This window comes from Vidua chalybeata, chromosome 11 (genome assembly GCF_026979565.1).
Source record: "Vidua chalybeata isolate OUT-0048 chromosome 11, bVidCha1 merged haplotype, whole genome shotgun sequence".
NCBI classification, from domain to species: domain Eukaryota; kingdom Metazoa; phylum Chordata; class Aves; order Passeriformes; family Viduidae; genus Vidua; species Vidua chalybeata.
In genome coordinates this window covers 13,920,952-13,935,689 of record NC_071540.1, presented here as the reverse complement: position 1 = coordinate 13,935,689, position 14,738 = coordinate 13,920,952, and the positions used below count along the sequence as shown (strand labels likewise).

Genomic DNA, 14,738 nt, shown 5'->3' with positions numbered 1-14,738 from the left:
AACAGGAATATCAGACACACCCTGCAGTTCCCAACACCACAGAAAACAGCAAAGAGTAACATATACAAGAGCACAACAGAGCACAAATACAAATGACAAGAGAAAATCCAGTTCTCTTTAGAAAATTTATTTTGCAGCACCATATCACTTTACTTACATGCTGTATTTCCTGCTGGCTGGCTCGGTAGTTTTTCTTGGTTAAATTGTCCACCAGGTAGCTGATTTGAGACAAGGCCAGCGAGAGCGAGTCAAGATTCATTGCTGGTTGGGGCGGAAGCAGGCGGCCGAGCCCGGCGCAAAATCACCATTATTCCCCTTTAGTCACCTCAGAGACAGGTCAATTTTTTTTCCCCCAATGAGCCTTTATCTGTTACTGTGTTACTTGCTTCAGCTCTTCTTTCTCAGTGGTCTTTGTCTGTTCTGAAACATGGCACCTGGAAAACAGTATTAAATTAGATTTAAGTTCTGTAGCAATGTCACATAACTATGTTCACAAGGAAAATTAAGTAGTATTAAGTTTTCACAACACAAGCTCAGTTGTTTTTAGACTATCTGACCACTTTTGTTTCTGCATTTTGCAGTCTGAAAGAGACCGCACACAACTCAATCAGAAGAATGATTTTCAGCACCATGAGAAAGAAGAAAATGAGATGAATAATGAACTAGATACACAGCAACAATGAGAGGTCAGAATCATTCAAAGCATCCATCATAAATTAATATTAAAAATGCATTTTTACCATCTCTGCTATATTTTGCCCCAGTACATCCAGGCAGTATTGCCTCAACCCTGTACACCAAAACAAGCAATCGTGAATGAGCAACACACAAAGAACTGCAATAAACTAACTCTAACATTTGGCTTATACTGAAACAGCTTTCCAGTGAGCTACAACAGCAGAGCTTGCCAGCTTAATAAATTTCTATGACAACACAAAACTTGGCACTTGACATCTCATCTGTTAAATTACAGATTGCCAGTGTGACAAAATTGCATCCCAAAGCAAGTCCTGCATACCCAACAGTGTGGGAAGCATCAAAGCCCCAAGCTGAGAAGCAGCACTATGCATTATCAAAGGTAGAATCAAGCTGGAGAGTCACTGCTTGGAAGCTCTACCTGATCAGAGCACAAAGGTCACTGGGCTTCATGCCAAGAGTCTGAAAATTCCTTTTTCAGAACAAAAACTATTGCTTTGCGGTCTTGGCTCTCCATGGAGAGAACCACCAGCACATGATTTCTGCCTCATCATGGAAATGGATGGCTCGGGTGATGTGTTTGCCTGGCACGCGGAACTGAGGGCAAACCAGTCCAGGGAGCATTCCTGCAGCAGCACAGCTCGGCACGCCGGGCCTCCTTCTGCCAGCACCAACAGCAGCAGCACACAGGAAGCTGAACAGGCTGTGCTGGGTGCAAACAGAACTCCTCTTCCCATCTCCCTTTATAAAAAGGTTTTCACTTGCTTACACTTGGAACCATACCTTATTTAACATCTCCCTACACTTCAATACATCAGGAGCAACAAATCCTATCAGGGGCAATGCAGATAATTCAGCTCTTTGAAAAAGTTTATTATATTACATAAATATATGGGTAAATTATTTGTAAGAAAAGTCAAATCAACTGACTTGCAGACTTTCAGTTTGCCAAAGAAAACCTTGACTACTCAATGAAGGTATGCAAGATCCTTCTTATGCAATAAAGCTTACATCTCACAAAGAACAAATTTTCAAGCAGTAACATTGAAAGTATTCTTCAATGACAAGGCAGTGGTCTCTAAAAGAATTTCAGGGCATGCCTAAAGCTGCAGTGAGAAGAATTACACAAAACTTAAATTTCTTTTTAGTACCTCTGACAAGCTAGAATTCATTACCTTTATATATAAAGGTTTAAAAAGCCACTGACTGAGGAACATCTAGAAGGGAGGACTGGCACAGAAGTTTAAAAAGATTTCTCAGTAGTACAGTACCTGTTTTTTTTTTTTTTTTAATAACCTTTAAATTCCTCTTTTGGAATAACCTAGAAAATGTCACTGGGTTTGGCAAGTACATGCCTTCCAAGACAATCTTACTGGCAGGGTTTAACATCCATGACCAATATAAAGCTTCTGAAAAGCATTTGTTAAAAATCAAGCACACAGACCTCAGCACAGTACTTGCACTTATACTAAAACCAGCAGTGAGCAACGGGAATTCAGTCCCATCAGAGCACCAGCTTACAGCAACCAGCCTGGAGAACCCACAGGCTGTTTGAACTGCCTACAGGACATAACACAAAACTTTAACTTGGCCAATTTTTAATGCAATAACAGATTTTCAGAGTCTGCCTTTCAGGCCCTAGGAAGAAAAACCACATCTCTCTGGGCATTTTTCATCATACCAATACAAACAGGACAGCAATCACACCTACTCCACCTAAAACTCAGGGGTTTTAGTACTGAAATTCTCAAGCTGGGCTCAAACCTCCCTGCTGCCATACAACACATTGACCATCCCACCCTCCTATTAGCATCTCTTGTCTTCCAAAACAGCAGGGAACGCTTTGATTGCAGAGAAGCAAATCAAGCTTTGCTACCTTCCAACTGCAAAATCTGGCAGTGCCACTGGAAAATCCAAGCTGAAGGCAAAATGAGATTTTTTTCTTTCAAGGAAGCCTCTCAAGGAAGAGCCTGAGCAAACACAGAGATTCAAGGAACACAATAGCTGAGGAAACAGCTTCCTACTTATGTTCTAAACATATGGTTTGCACTGTGTGTATCCCAGCACACAGCAAACCTGACAGCTCCCCCAGACACAACATTAACAGCATTTCAGAGGTTCAAATGATGCAACCTAACTCAGGAGAGTACAGAGCAACCAAGGGAGCCTTGCCTGCAAAGCAGAACTGCACAGGTACCTCTTTGGTCATTCAGTGCAAGGCTAAAATTCAATTACTACAGCACTGATTAAAGAAGCTATGAATGCTATGTGAGGCAGCCTTTATTTTTAGATCCATATATTCTTAGTGGGAATGAATCTCCCTCCACTGGCCTCAACAATTCAGGAAGCTTTCAGTTCATGGGACAAACCTGCCAGGTTCAGACAAGTCAGGCCTCAGCCACAGGGAGTTTATTAAAAAAAAAAATTCCGATTACCTGGCAAAATTAGCTACTTTCAGTCACAGACCCTACTACACAGTAATAGATTAAGATACCTGGCAGGGGGCTCAGGAGCTCTTACAATATTACTATTTTATACTGTGCAACACAACCCATTTTAAAGAGATAAAAAATATTTACCGAATTCTACAGCATTACACACCCTGAACACTTCCTTAGGAAAACGACAGCCCATCAGCAAAAAACATTTGACATCTATATCAGTAGATCTTTTTTCAAGAGCAGAGTTCTGTTGGATTAAAACATAAATGCAATAAAATTTCAGGCAAGAATCCAAAGATCACAAAATAGAGTGGGCCAATATGAAACCACCCATCAGGTGTGAACAAAGACACTCCCTACTGACCAGAAAGCACTAGAGAGTAACTAAGCCTTGATGCTGAAGTCAACAAACCTGAAGTCTTCCACAAATTCAGAAACACTCCTGCAAAGGAAGCAATTTCAAAATTTCAATTACTTTAAGCTAACTTTGGATCTTTTTTTCAGAGTTTTGCAAAAGTAAATAACTATTGCCACTGGATTTCAAGAGTTGTACGATTTCAGGGCACACGTGCTGCATGTGGAGGATAAAACAGATCAAGTGACACAAACAGCCCTGTGTTTGCTGATTAGGTTCTAAACTCCTGTCACAAAACACCACATAAAACATGCTAAAGCGACCACTGCTAAACCTGCTCTCCAGAACAGTCTCCTACCCTCTTTTTAAACCCATGAACAAATACAAAACATGGAAGAGCAGTACACCTTTATGAAGGCCAACACTGGGAGCAATCCAAGGGACAAAGGTGGTTTTGAATCATACTATACTGTATATTTCAGGATGTCTACCACTTTGAAATCTACTGAGGAAAAAACCCAGAGTGAAAAAATCACATTAGCAGTAAAATAAGCTCGCGATTCATTTGACCAGTTCCAATTCAGGTGTTTACAATCAGAAAAGACACCTGAACATTCCATACACTGGAAAGCTGCACCCAATTCCAGTAAACTGGAAGTCAAAGGATGATTAGACACAGTAACTTTAGTTTTCAGAGTGTGGCTGAACTAAGCACCTAAGTTTTGCCTACACACTTGGGCCAGTGAAGTTGCAGATTGGAATCTACCTCAAATACATGAGATATGTATCAAACACAACTTGGCTGCTTCAGATACCTTCTGATGTGAGATACTTTCACATCTCAACCTGGACTGTTAAAAAAAAAAAACAAAAAAAACCAAAAACAACAAGAAACTCTCACTTCCCAGTTCTCCTTCAGACAAGAACTGCAGAATAAAGTTTCTGCTGGAGGGTCAAAAAGGAGGGACTTGTTATCAAATGCTTCATGGTTTTTTACCATCCAAAATATGTTTTATAATAGTTAAATGCTACTTCAAAAGCCAAAGAAAACTGCAGTATTCATACTTTGGGGATGTTTATGAAACAAAAAAGAAATCTGGCTAAATTAGTGATGGCCTCAACTATGATTCTCAGTGATAACAATTCCCAACATGATTTAGTTATGTCCCATCATGGGGACACAAAACATTACTGTCCTCTATTGCTAAGTTATGTTTCCATAGTGTCTCTTCCACTTACTCAGCTGAGCACCAAGAGTGGCCATTTCAGCATAAATCAAAAATCTAGGAACACTATATAGGATAAACAGGATAAGGTATTTCTCCAAAGAAGAGACATAGGTAGGCAGCAAACTGGCTGTGAGTTTGGTTTGGAGACACCAGGCCAACAGCACCAACAGTTAAGAGTGAACTTATAAGCAAAAGGGCTGAAAGAATCAAAATAATCGTGGAAAGGACAGACCAATCTACTACCAACTAAGTTTGTTTCCTGTTTACAAGAGTTACCCCACCTGGACTCACCCTGCCCATAACTTTAGCCACTGCCAAAGTAGTTACCTTAGAAACTGGAATCAGTTGGGTACACTAAGACTGACTTGTCAGAGTCACACCTGTTTTGTTACTTGCTTAAAAGAAGTTCCTGAGAGCAGTTGCCATGCTTCCTTACAACAAGTGGGATTCAGAAACAATCTGAATACACGATATACCAACAGACTAGTGATGTATTTTCAGTATTATCTCGCTCCAGTTGTAAATACAGTCTAAACTGGTTGCGGTTTGTTGAAATTAAACTATGAGTACTCACTGGCCTTCCTATATAAGAAGTAAATGGTACTAATCCAAGTTAGGAAACTATTGAAAAGAAGCTCTTGTACTGATACAGCATCTGTCGAGACGCCCAACTGTTGCTATTTCTAGTTTAGAATTATACAAGTCTATTTTACTGGGCTGTGTTTTCTTAACTGGAGGACAGCACTGAGAAGGATTTCTCTCCTGTGGTCTGCAAGAAGGTTATGTCACTGGATTATTTACTACAGCTTACTTTTTCCGTATTTTCTGCGGGCAAGTCACAACAACACCGATCTCCTACGGAGGCCGCCGAGCCCGGCCGGGGCAGGCCCGGCCCGGAGTCCTCAAAGCTCCACCTGTCACCACAGGCGTTACACAAGCGAAGGGGGAGAAATGAGCACAGCTCCAGAGCTGCCGGTTTCCCCGCCACCTCGCGACGCCGCCGCAGCCACCTCCCCCCGCCACCGAACCGGGAACACCCGCGGCTCCCGCCCCGCACCCTGCGGAGTTCCCTCTGTGGCTCAGGGGCGGCCGCAGGACCGAGGAGTGCGGGGGAGGAGGGCCGCGGGTCCCGCCGCTGCCTCTCGCACAGCCCGGAGGGCGGCCCGGCCGGGCGGGTGCCTCAGCCGACTCCGCTGCCCCCAGCGCAAGCCGGCCCGGTCCCGCTGCCTCCGGCCCCGTCCCCACCGCGATCCCCCCGCCGCCCCGAAGCTCGCAGTGCCCCCACAGCCACCCAGAGGACCCCCCCCGGGGCCGGGCGGGCGCCGCTCCCACCTCGGCGGTGTCGTGAGGGCCGGGCCGGGGCCGCTCGCGCGCTTCTCTCGCGCCGCCGCCGTTCCGATACAAAATGGCGGATGGGGTCGCGCGCTCGCGCCGCGGCCTTTCCCCTCCCCCGTCCTCTCGCGGGGGGGGGCGGGGGGAGCGGAGGGGCGGAATGCGCGCGGAGCGGCCGCGCCCCCGCGGAGAGGCCTTCGCCCAATCAGAGCGCGGGGCCGCGCGAGAGCTGGCCAATCAGCGCCGTGCGACCTCGGGGGAGGGCATCCTGCCGCCCTCCGCGCGGAGCCTGAGCCGCGCGCCATTGGCCGGGAGGGGCCGAAATCCTTCCTACGCTCTCAGCCAATCAGAGCTCTGAAGCCCTCTCGGCGTGCGCGTGCGCGCCGACGGCCAACCCGCGCTGCCGAGCCCGGCCAACGAGCGAGTGGCGTCGCGAGGGGCGTCGCGCGGGGGCGGGGCGGGAAGGGGAAGTGGCGGGCGGTGCCAAAGGGCGCGCGGAGTCATGGCGCGGGGGGGGGGGGTACCCCTCTCCGAGTGGTGCGGCCCGCCCCGTTCCCCCCCACTTCGCTGTTTCCTCCCCCCGACGGTGGTACGACCCCAGTGAATGGTTTCCCCCCCGCGCAGCGCCGTGGTACAGGCCCATGAACCGGCATCCCCCTCCCCCGCGCTGCCGTGGTACGGCCCAGGCGCTGCTCCCCCACAACGTGGTGGCTGTGTGTCCCTCAGAGCGCCCGGCCCCCGTCCGGCACGCTCCAGGCGCGGGTTTTCCTTTCTAAGGAAATCCTCTCTCCATTTGCACCCTCCCGGATGGCCGGCCTGAGTCCCGAAGAGGAAACTCCCTTCAGTTCCTTCCCGCCCGTCTCAGCCACACCACACCCGCCTGCTGGCCCCGGGGAGCGACACTGGGGTGCCACACCGGGACCGGGGCCCACAGAGCCTTCCCTGGCATCCCCCGGCCCTGGGCGCGAAGGTACCCCGGAGAATGAGGGTCTGAGGAAGGCAGTGGAACTTTGCAGCTCCACACCATCCATCCCGAAGCTCGGAGAGCTGGGATGGCATTTCAGGATATGGCTTCATCCCTGTATCCCACCCGGGAGTATCTCCCACAGAAACCACCTCGTGCTGGCCTGACACACGCATCACAACGTCACTTTTATTGAGTTCCCTCCACTTTCTGCATGTACAAAATACATGTTAAAAGGCCAGTGTTTGTAAACAGGGGAGCAGTAAGGCAAGCAGGAACGGCCACAGCACCTCCAGACCTGCCCAGCCCTCAGCCACAGGGGCACCAAGGGAGCCCATGTGTTTCCCAGGTGACATGAGACACTGTGTTCTCCTCCACTTCGGCCAAGGGACTTCATGCCTAGCACACCTTCAGGAAAACCAGAGCCACAAGACCCACCAGGTACCAAACCTTTTCATCTTCCTGCAGGATGGGCACTGGAAGGCATTTTGGCATTGGCATCTGCTGAGCATATCTGCTGGGCTCCATGGGTGGTGTCTCTGCTCCCCACATCCAGGACAACTGGCCATCTTCTTTATGCCAAAGGGTCCCCAAGCCCCAGCTCCTGCTCACAGGCAGGAGCCTGGCAAAGGGGCTCGGGACACAGCCGGTGCCATACAAGTGGAGATCCCTTGGGAGAGGAAGGAGGTATCTGTGCTTTCACAGCATCTTTCAAACATTCCTGCTGTGCTTTGGGCTTTTCTTCCTCCTTCTCCACCTGGGTCTCCCTGTCCCAAGCAGCAATGGGGAGATCCCCATTTACACGCAGTTTTAGTATGGAAAGACCAAACATTTCCACACGGGGAAGCACCCACGGGCTGTCACCCCTCCTGCAGCCACTGGCTGCAGTGGGAGAGAGCCATGTTGAGAAGTGTAGGAGCACAAGCCATGGTTCTCCTTCCCACCACAACAGCCTGTGCTGCTTCCAGAAGATGCAGGAAATGCAGGGCCAGGTTTTGCACAAATCTGGGCTGAACCCTCGTCACACATGCATCAACAGCTACACCTGAATTCCTCCCTCCCCAAGGGTTTTAGAAGCCAAACAACATAAAAAGAAACTCAAAGACAGAACAAGAGAACATTGCTGTTGAGGTTTAACGCCCCCAACCAAATCTGCAGCTGGGGGAACTGCTCAACCCAGAAAAAGCAGGAATGAAACTATCATCCAGACAGGCAACAGAGGGACAGCCCAGAGCAACACCAGCCATAGAGAGTGTAAATGAAAAAGAGAACAATATAAAACAAATTAATACTGACTGCTTTATCTCAAAAGCATCTCTTAAAACCTGGCCCAGTCCCATTTCCTGGACACCTGGAAGAACGGGATTGTAAATCTGGAGAAGAGCTTTGCTCTATTGTAGTGTCTTCAGTAGGTTGATGCAGCCATAGCAGCTTCTCTACTGAGTGAGCAACCCCTGGCAAGGAAAACATTGCACTGGCATGTCCCTACCTCAGGGTCATTCTGATCCTCAAAAGAAAAAAAACCCAAACAGACTGAAGGCAACCCTTTGTAACACAAAGTGCAGCCCAGGCAGAGGGAGATGTGACAGTAGGGGCAGAAGACCGGCAGGAAATCAGAGCTCAAACCAAACATTGACACAGAATAGGACAATGGGATGTCTCCCTGTCTGATAAACATGATTACTATTTCCCTTTATGTAGAACACTGCTTCTCTCTCAAAAGTTGGGAGAAGGACTTTTAGCTGTGGAGAGGAGCTCCACCAGCACAAGGGTACATACATGAGAGCAGCATGGCTTTGCAAACCCCAACCATGACCCCTTAGTGATGTCTACTCCCAGGGGCAGAAAGAGTTGCCCTGGATGACAGGTCCCCTTGTAGTGTTGCTTTGGCTTCACCAGGGAGCCAGGCCTGAGAGAAGTCTGACTGCCTGGAGCCTTAAGACAATGAGATACAAACCACCACAGGGCTTGTTCAGCCAAGCCCCAAGTCACCATGGTTCTCTTGGATCTTCCCAACACACCAACATGTTTTCTTCCCACTTCCCTTTGGTCCTAGGGGAAATCTCCATCCCCTCAGCAGCAGCAGTGCAGTCCAGCCTGGAGGAGTCAGGCTGTAAGATCCACAAAGATGGCATTGGCAGTGGTCTGTCCAAAGATGAAGGCTCCAAGGGTGACCATGAACACCCCGTAGCTGACCTGGGCCCACCAGCTGTGGATGCAGGAAGACAGGGCAAATTTACAGGGGTCCTTCACCTCAATATCCTGAGGGGAATGGGGGAGAGGAGAGGCACATTTCAGTTACCTGATTGCCCTGGTTTCTTGGATCTCGGAGAGCTTGGCTTGAATCAGGCAGAGTCCTGAAAGGCAGGGGAGGCAAATTAGAACCAGATGAGGATTGTCCACTGGGGACTGAACAGACATCCTATAAAAGAGGGAGCTGCACTTCCTGTTACAGAGCTCCATGTCCAGCCAAAATAGTTGGGCTGCTGACTGGCCTCACACCACGTTTTTGTCCTCCTATAAAAATCTCCTGGCTCCTGTGTTTCCATCCAGTCCCTCCCTCTTTGAGACACAAGGCCATGAGACCTTTGTCATCCCCTAAGCATCCCAGGATGCCCTACCTGGGAAGACAAAGATGAAGCAGGCGGCCAAGCCCCCAATGACAGAGATGACTTTGCCAATATCAGGGATGAAAAGAGCCAGAAGGAGCGTCAGGAGGAACCAGCTGATGGTCTGAAGCAGGCGTCTCCTCCGCTCCCGAACCACGTCCTCCTCCACTGTTACCCCGGTATAGCGGAGCCAGAGACCCTCCAAGACAGCCCTGTGGGCACAGACCCAGGACAGAGGGGTTTCCTCGTGCTGCTCCTCCTTCCCACACCAGCCCCATCTCTCCCAGCGCTCACCGGCCACAGAAGTGCAGGATGGGGTAGGATGTCAGCACACAGAGGATGATGAAAGCCCGGGCGAGGGCAACAGGGATGTCATTGGAGGGGTAGGACATCAAGACATCCTGCTCCACGCCAGCTCCAAAGGTTAGGAAGCCACAGATGCCTGCCAGGAAGGGAGCAATCAGCAGGGGACAGGGACAACAAGTCTGAACATCTGTTTGAAGGACCAGACTTGGATGGATATTGCACAGAACACATTGCAGAGGTGTTCAATAGACTCTCCTCCCTTCTCTCTCTGACCCTTGCTGACCAGAGGGTCCCTGCCTTCCTGAAGCTCACAGCCACTCCAAGGACTGTGCCACACTCACACGGTGTACCCTCACTTACCAGTGCCTGTGTAGACAAAGAGAGCAATCACCATGGCTGCTGTCACCACTGCCCCCCAGGTCTTCACCTCTGGCTGCTTCATGCTGTTAAAGACGGGCACACTGCTCACGTGGCACTGCCAGGACACAGAGACAGTGGGGATACATGATGGGCAGAACTATGGGGCATCCTACTCATGACATTCAGCATGTGTTGTGACATTGTGATCCTCCAGGTTTGTCACTGGAGAAGAAAAGCTGGGGGGGATAGGATGCCCTGTATGTCCTAGCTGGGGTAAAATGAATCCATCTCCATTCAGAGGTGGTGAGGTATTAAAAAGGCTTCAGTCTCCTTGTAAAACTGTGCAGTGGGCACATGGGCAGGGTTTTAGCCAATCAACCAGCTGATTACACAGGCAGGGTTTTGGTCTGCCACCCAAGCAACCACAGGATGGAAGGGGAGTGCCAAGCTCATGGCCTTACCTGGAAGCCAAAGCAGATGGTGGGCATGGCATTGAAGATAGCTGTCCAGGTGGAGGGGCTGGCAGGAGAGAAAGACCCATCAGTCAGACCAGAATCCTCTGTGACCCCCATCCAGTGCCCCAGGGAAGGATGATCTGGGAGTGCTCAGTGTCTTTGCCTTACTGCATCCCCCCACCCAGGATGATGCCATTGCATGGAATTAGGTACTCCCTGAAGACCAGGGCCTTTCACTGAGACAGAATCGGCCAAACCTCAGCACATAAAAGTATCAGTAAAAAATAAAGATCTAGTTGGGCAGTGCAAAAAACTGGTCTAACCGTTCATCTGCCATAAAATTCCTGCACTGGATCCAAAAATATACACTGTGAGGTAGGGAATAAGCCACAATGGTTGTGCTGGCTAAGGAAATAACCAAAATCATCCAAATATAGACACAGCCCTTGATGGTGGGTGAGCATAAGCACTGCATAGGGAATCCAGGGCCTGGATATGTCACAGGTAAAAGCCAATCAGTGCTATCAAAACCTGTGATGGAGCCATGGGGGACCTTTGAGAGGTCCTTTTCCTCCTCTTCACCACCTGCTCCTCTGAAACACGCAGAGGTGCAGCCACTTGGGAAATTCTGACAGCAACATGCAGAATGCACAGGACCAGGGATGGGAAAGATTCACCTCTAGCCTTTGCAGCCCTCGCTCCCACAGCCCTGCCTGGCTCTGCAGTGCTGTGATGGCACCGACAGCATCGTGTCTCTTGCTCTCACCTGGTGGGGATCTCCACAGGCACCAGCTCCTTGTCAGGCCAGATGTACTTGATGATAATGACTGCTGTGACATACCATGTGCCAATCACACTGAGGGAGCTTTGAAAAAGGATAGGAGGCTGTGAGTGCTCTGCCTCCCCACTTCATGAAGGGTCTCCTTCCACCTCTCCATCCCCATCTTCTGCCCTGCACAGCCCAAGCTACCCGCCTCCTGCCTATCAGACCCATTTTTGCTTTCCCTTCCCATGAGAATATACCAGGAAATGTCACCCACTGTCCCCTAGGCAGATGCCAATGCAATTCTGTTGCATTTGGGGGTTATCCCATCCTTCTGTGAGTGGCAAACCCGCTAGACTTGGGTATTTGGCTGGAGAAAGAGGCGAGTGTTGAAGCAGTGACACTCCTTGGTGCCCCTGCTGGTTCAGCTCCAGCAGCCAGATCACACCAAAATTTCTGGTGGAGCAGACCACCCAGCCTAGGGACACTTACTGGCTCTCCTTTCTGCTGGATTGCCAACTCCAAAGATAGGAGACAATGTAGTTGAAAGCAGCATTCCCTGCTTCCTCTAGCATGCAGAAGGGAGGGACACAAGCCCTGAAGTATGACACTGTGCCTGCATGGTTCCCAGCCACTCCTCTGCTTCCCAGATGGGGAAACGGGCATGGGAAAGCAGAGGGTGAGTGGGCAGATATGGCACTAGAACCGCAGCTTTTCTAGTCCCTGTCCTCTGCAACCGTGCTTAGGTGGGTGCTGGCTGGCCCACCCCAACTCCCAGCCCCAGAGGGCTCTTCCCACCCACCTAGCATATTTTTGGAAGCCAATCTCTTTGGGGATGGAGAGGGGCAGGATGAGCAGGAAGGCAGTGATGCTGATGGTGAACTTGCGGTCTGTGTACCAGCGGCTGCTCCCAACTTCCTCAGGCTCCTTCACCAGAGCAGCAATGACTGTGGGGACAACCAAGATGGTCAGGTAGGCCCTTCCTGCTGAAGAGACAACAACTGGTTATTATTTGCTCCATGGAACACACTTACTCTTGTCCTCCTGGTCTCCAATGATGATGAGGAAGGCGATGCAGGTGCCAAAGGTGTAGACAGCGATGGCCACCTCGCACAGCACACCAGGCACCTTCCCACAGACGGCCCACACAACCTCCTGGTAGGTGCGCTCGTTGCTGGCCTGTGAGCAGTATGCCAGGATGACCAAGCCTCCGATGATGAAGATCAGCATGCACTAGGATGGGAGAGAGACAGGGAGGGAATACTGAGCCAACAATATGGCAAGGTTCCCTGAGCCACCCCAGGCAGCCACCCCTCCATACATTGAGAATCTCTGGTGCACCTCACCCAAAAGAGCTTCTTCCTAGGAGTCTGGTTCTCCCCAGGCCCTTTCTGGGGCACCACATGTCCCTCTCATGCACCCTCCCAGGATGGGACGGGGACTGTCCCTTCCCCACTCTCTCACCATCTGTAGGGTGATGCCTGCAGCCACGCCACCAGCCATGCTGAAGGCAGCAGGGAAGTTGAGCAGCCCAGCGCCGAGGGCAGCGTTGACCACAATGAAGACAGCTCCCAGAGCTGATGTGGCCCCCAAACTGTTTCCTTGGCTCTCTGGATTTTTGGGCACTGTCTCCACACTAGGGCTCTGCAGGAGCCTGGCCCGTTCACCAGCATCGTCGCTCCACTCCCAATCCTTGTAGTCACTGTTGATGCTCCCAGTGCCCTGAGCCATTGTCCCTTCGCAGGTGGCACACGCCACCGTCCACGTCCCACTAGTGCTCCTGCACCAGGCTCAGCTGGGCACCTTGAGGAGGGTCCTCAGCCAGCGCTGGCTCCATCAGGCAGGAAGGGCAGCAAACAAACAGGCTGGAATGCAGCAACACAGGAGTCAGGCACTTCCCTACTCCTACAAGGGGATGAAGAATGACACTGTTAAGTGTTAGCTAAATTATATTAACAAGGGACAACCTGGGCATCAGGTGGGGGCACAGGGGAACTGAGTTCCCTGGGTCTTAGCTCGGGGAGTCACAGCACACACACACCAGCAGAGATAAAGCAGAACTCACCTCTTGTCCCTCAAATCCAGGGAGAGGACACAACTGCTGTCGGATAGGGGACTGAGCCCTGGCTGTGGGGCTGAGGAGCTGCAGTCTCACAGCAGGACTCGCCTTTTTGTGGGCACGAGACCCAGTGTCATAGCTTACTTCCTGATTTCCAACCCTAATTTCTGCAAGCTCTGCAAGAGCAGCTGTGCACGTGCTCCTGAGTAAAGGGCAAGGCTGGGCTCAACAGGAATGTCCTGTGTGCAGCAGAAATACTGTGTCAACAGGAAAAGCAGGACTGGCCCCTTCCAGGGCACCCCCAGGTTGACAACCAGTAGGAGATGATGTCTCAGAAGCTTTTGGATTTGAAGATCTGGTGTTTCCAGCAACACAGCCCTTGGGGGCTGGAAAGTCCAAATCTCATCCCAGTGTCTCCAAGCAGGAGGAGATTGACCCTCACAACCTGGCAGGATTTTGCAGGAATCTACATGACCATGAGAAATCTCTTCAAGAAAATCTGGTTTTTATTCCTAGAGGACATCTACAGAGACTCTACCTGCCCAGCTTACTCCTTGCTTCTGGGCTATTTAAACTCTGTGCTTGTACTATGAATCCACTGTAAAGATTTCTGAGGAAAGGGAGGAAGGGCCACCCTGCGCCCCGTGGGTAGGACCGTGGAGGGACGGGCCGGTGGGTCCGCGTGGGCTGAAGTTCCCACCCGGCCGAGGATGCTGTAGGGGTCGATGCTTCTCCCATGGCCTGGGGGAGGATGCTGAAGGGTGTCCTTTCCGTCCAGGCAAAGCCGCCATACTCTGGCAGCCAGAAAACCCGAGAGCAGGCGCTTCACCGAGGGTGACTCGACAGAGCCGCGGCCCCGCTCGGGCCCCGGCGGCGCCCCCCGCCCGGAGGAGCAAGGCCCGGAGCCGGTGACGGTCACCCCGCGTTCGCAGGGGATGCACAGATTCCTGCCCTAACTGGTCGCTGGGCTCCCCGCATGTGTCCCCCCGGTCCGTCCGTACCCCGGCCCCACTCACCAGGCGAGGAGCGCGCTCTGCTACGCTCCCTTCGGCCCCGGCCCCAGCCCCGGCTGAGCTCGGCGGTAGCGGCGGCGCGGTGGCGACTCCGCCCTACCCGCTGCACGCCGGGGGTTGTAGTCCAGCCCCGGAGGCGGGGGAACATCAGCGAAG

General features: G+C 51.1%; 2 protein-coding genes across 13 annotated transcripts in view; both read right to left on the bottom strand.

Moving 5' to 3' along the window:
- CNOT1 (CCR4-NOT transcription complex subunit 1) overlaps positions 1-6,167 on the bottom strand; it is a 54,931-nt gene extending 48,764 nt beyond the window's left edge. For 4 of the 10 annotated variants that reach the window (XM_053953309.1, XM_053953315.1, XM_053953313.1 and 1 more), the window contains exons 1-2: positions 6,054-6,167; positions 158-434 (exon numbers count right to left, since the gene is read on the bottom strand). In XM_053953309.1, the coding sequence (XP_053809284.1) occupies positions 158-259 (102 nt within the window). In that variant the 5' untranslated portion in view covers positions 260-434; positions 6,054-6,167. Of the gene's footprint in view, positions 1-157; positions 435-3,275; positions 3,365-5,532; positions 5,636-6,053 lie in introns of those variants that run through there. The other 6 variants (XM_053953312.1, XM_053953314.1, XM_053953318.1 and 3 more) reach the window with 4 other exon arrangements.
- Positions 6,168-7,181: 1,014 nt separating this feature from the next.
- On the bottom strand, positions 7,182-14,707 carry SLC38A7 (solute carrier family 38 member 7). 3 transcript variants are annotated; one of them, XM_053952704.1, is made up of 11 exons: positions 14,586-14,707; positions 12,975-13,415; positions 12,545-12,743; positions 12,313-12,457; positions 11,514-11,612; positions 10,754-10,811; positions 10,293-10,407; positions 9,921-10,068; positions 9,639-9,838; positions 9,320-9,374; positions 7,182-9,226 (listed from the first exon to the last, which is right to left on the bottom strand). In XM_053952704.1, exons 2-11 carry the CDS (start codon positions 13,239-13,241, stop codon positions 9,124-9,126), a joined length of 1,389 nt encoding a protein of 462 aa, XP_053808679.1. In that variant the 5' UTR covers positions 13,242-13,415; positions 14,586-14,707; the 3' UTR covers positions 7,182-9,123. The 3 variants fall into 3 exon arrangements, with proteins under 3 accessions (XP_053808679.1, XP_053808680.1, XP_053808681.1); XM_053952705.1 differs by having other exon boundaries at positions 12,975-13,375; XM_053952706.1 differs by lacking the exon at positions 14,586-14,707 and adding an exon at positions 13,576-13,990.
- Positions 14,708-14,738: the final 31 nt, after the last annotated feature.

What these genes read in the sequence shown, in the direction of transcription:
- SLC38A7 (XM_053952704.1), bottom strand. Translation starts at nt 13,241, where the DNA reads ATGGCTCAGGGCACTGGGAGCATCAACAGTGACTACAAGGATTGGGAG. An exon ending in TGGAGACCAGGAGGACAAGA is followed by an intron (nt 12,458 to 12,544) that starts GTAAGTGTGTTC and finishes TTGTCCCCACAG; the next exon opens with TCATTGCTGCTCTGGTGAAG. An exon ending in CTTTGTCTACACAGGCACTG is followed by an intron (nt 10,069 to 10,292) that starts GTAAGTGAGGGT and finishes CCTTCCTGGCAG; the next exon opens with GCATCTGTGGCTTCCTAACC.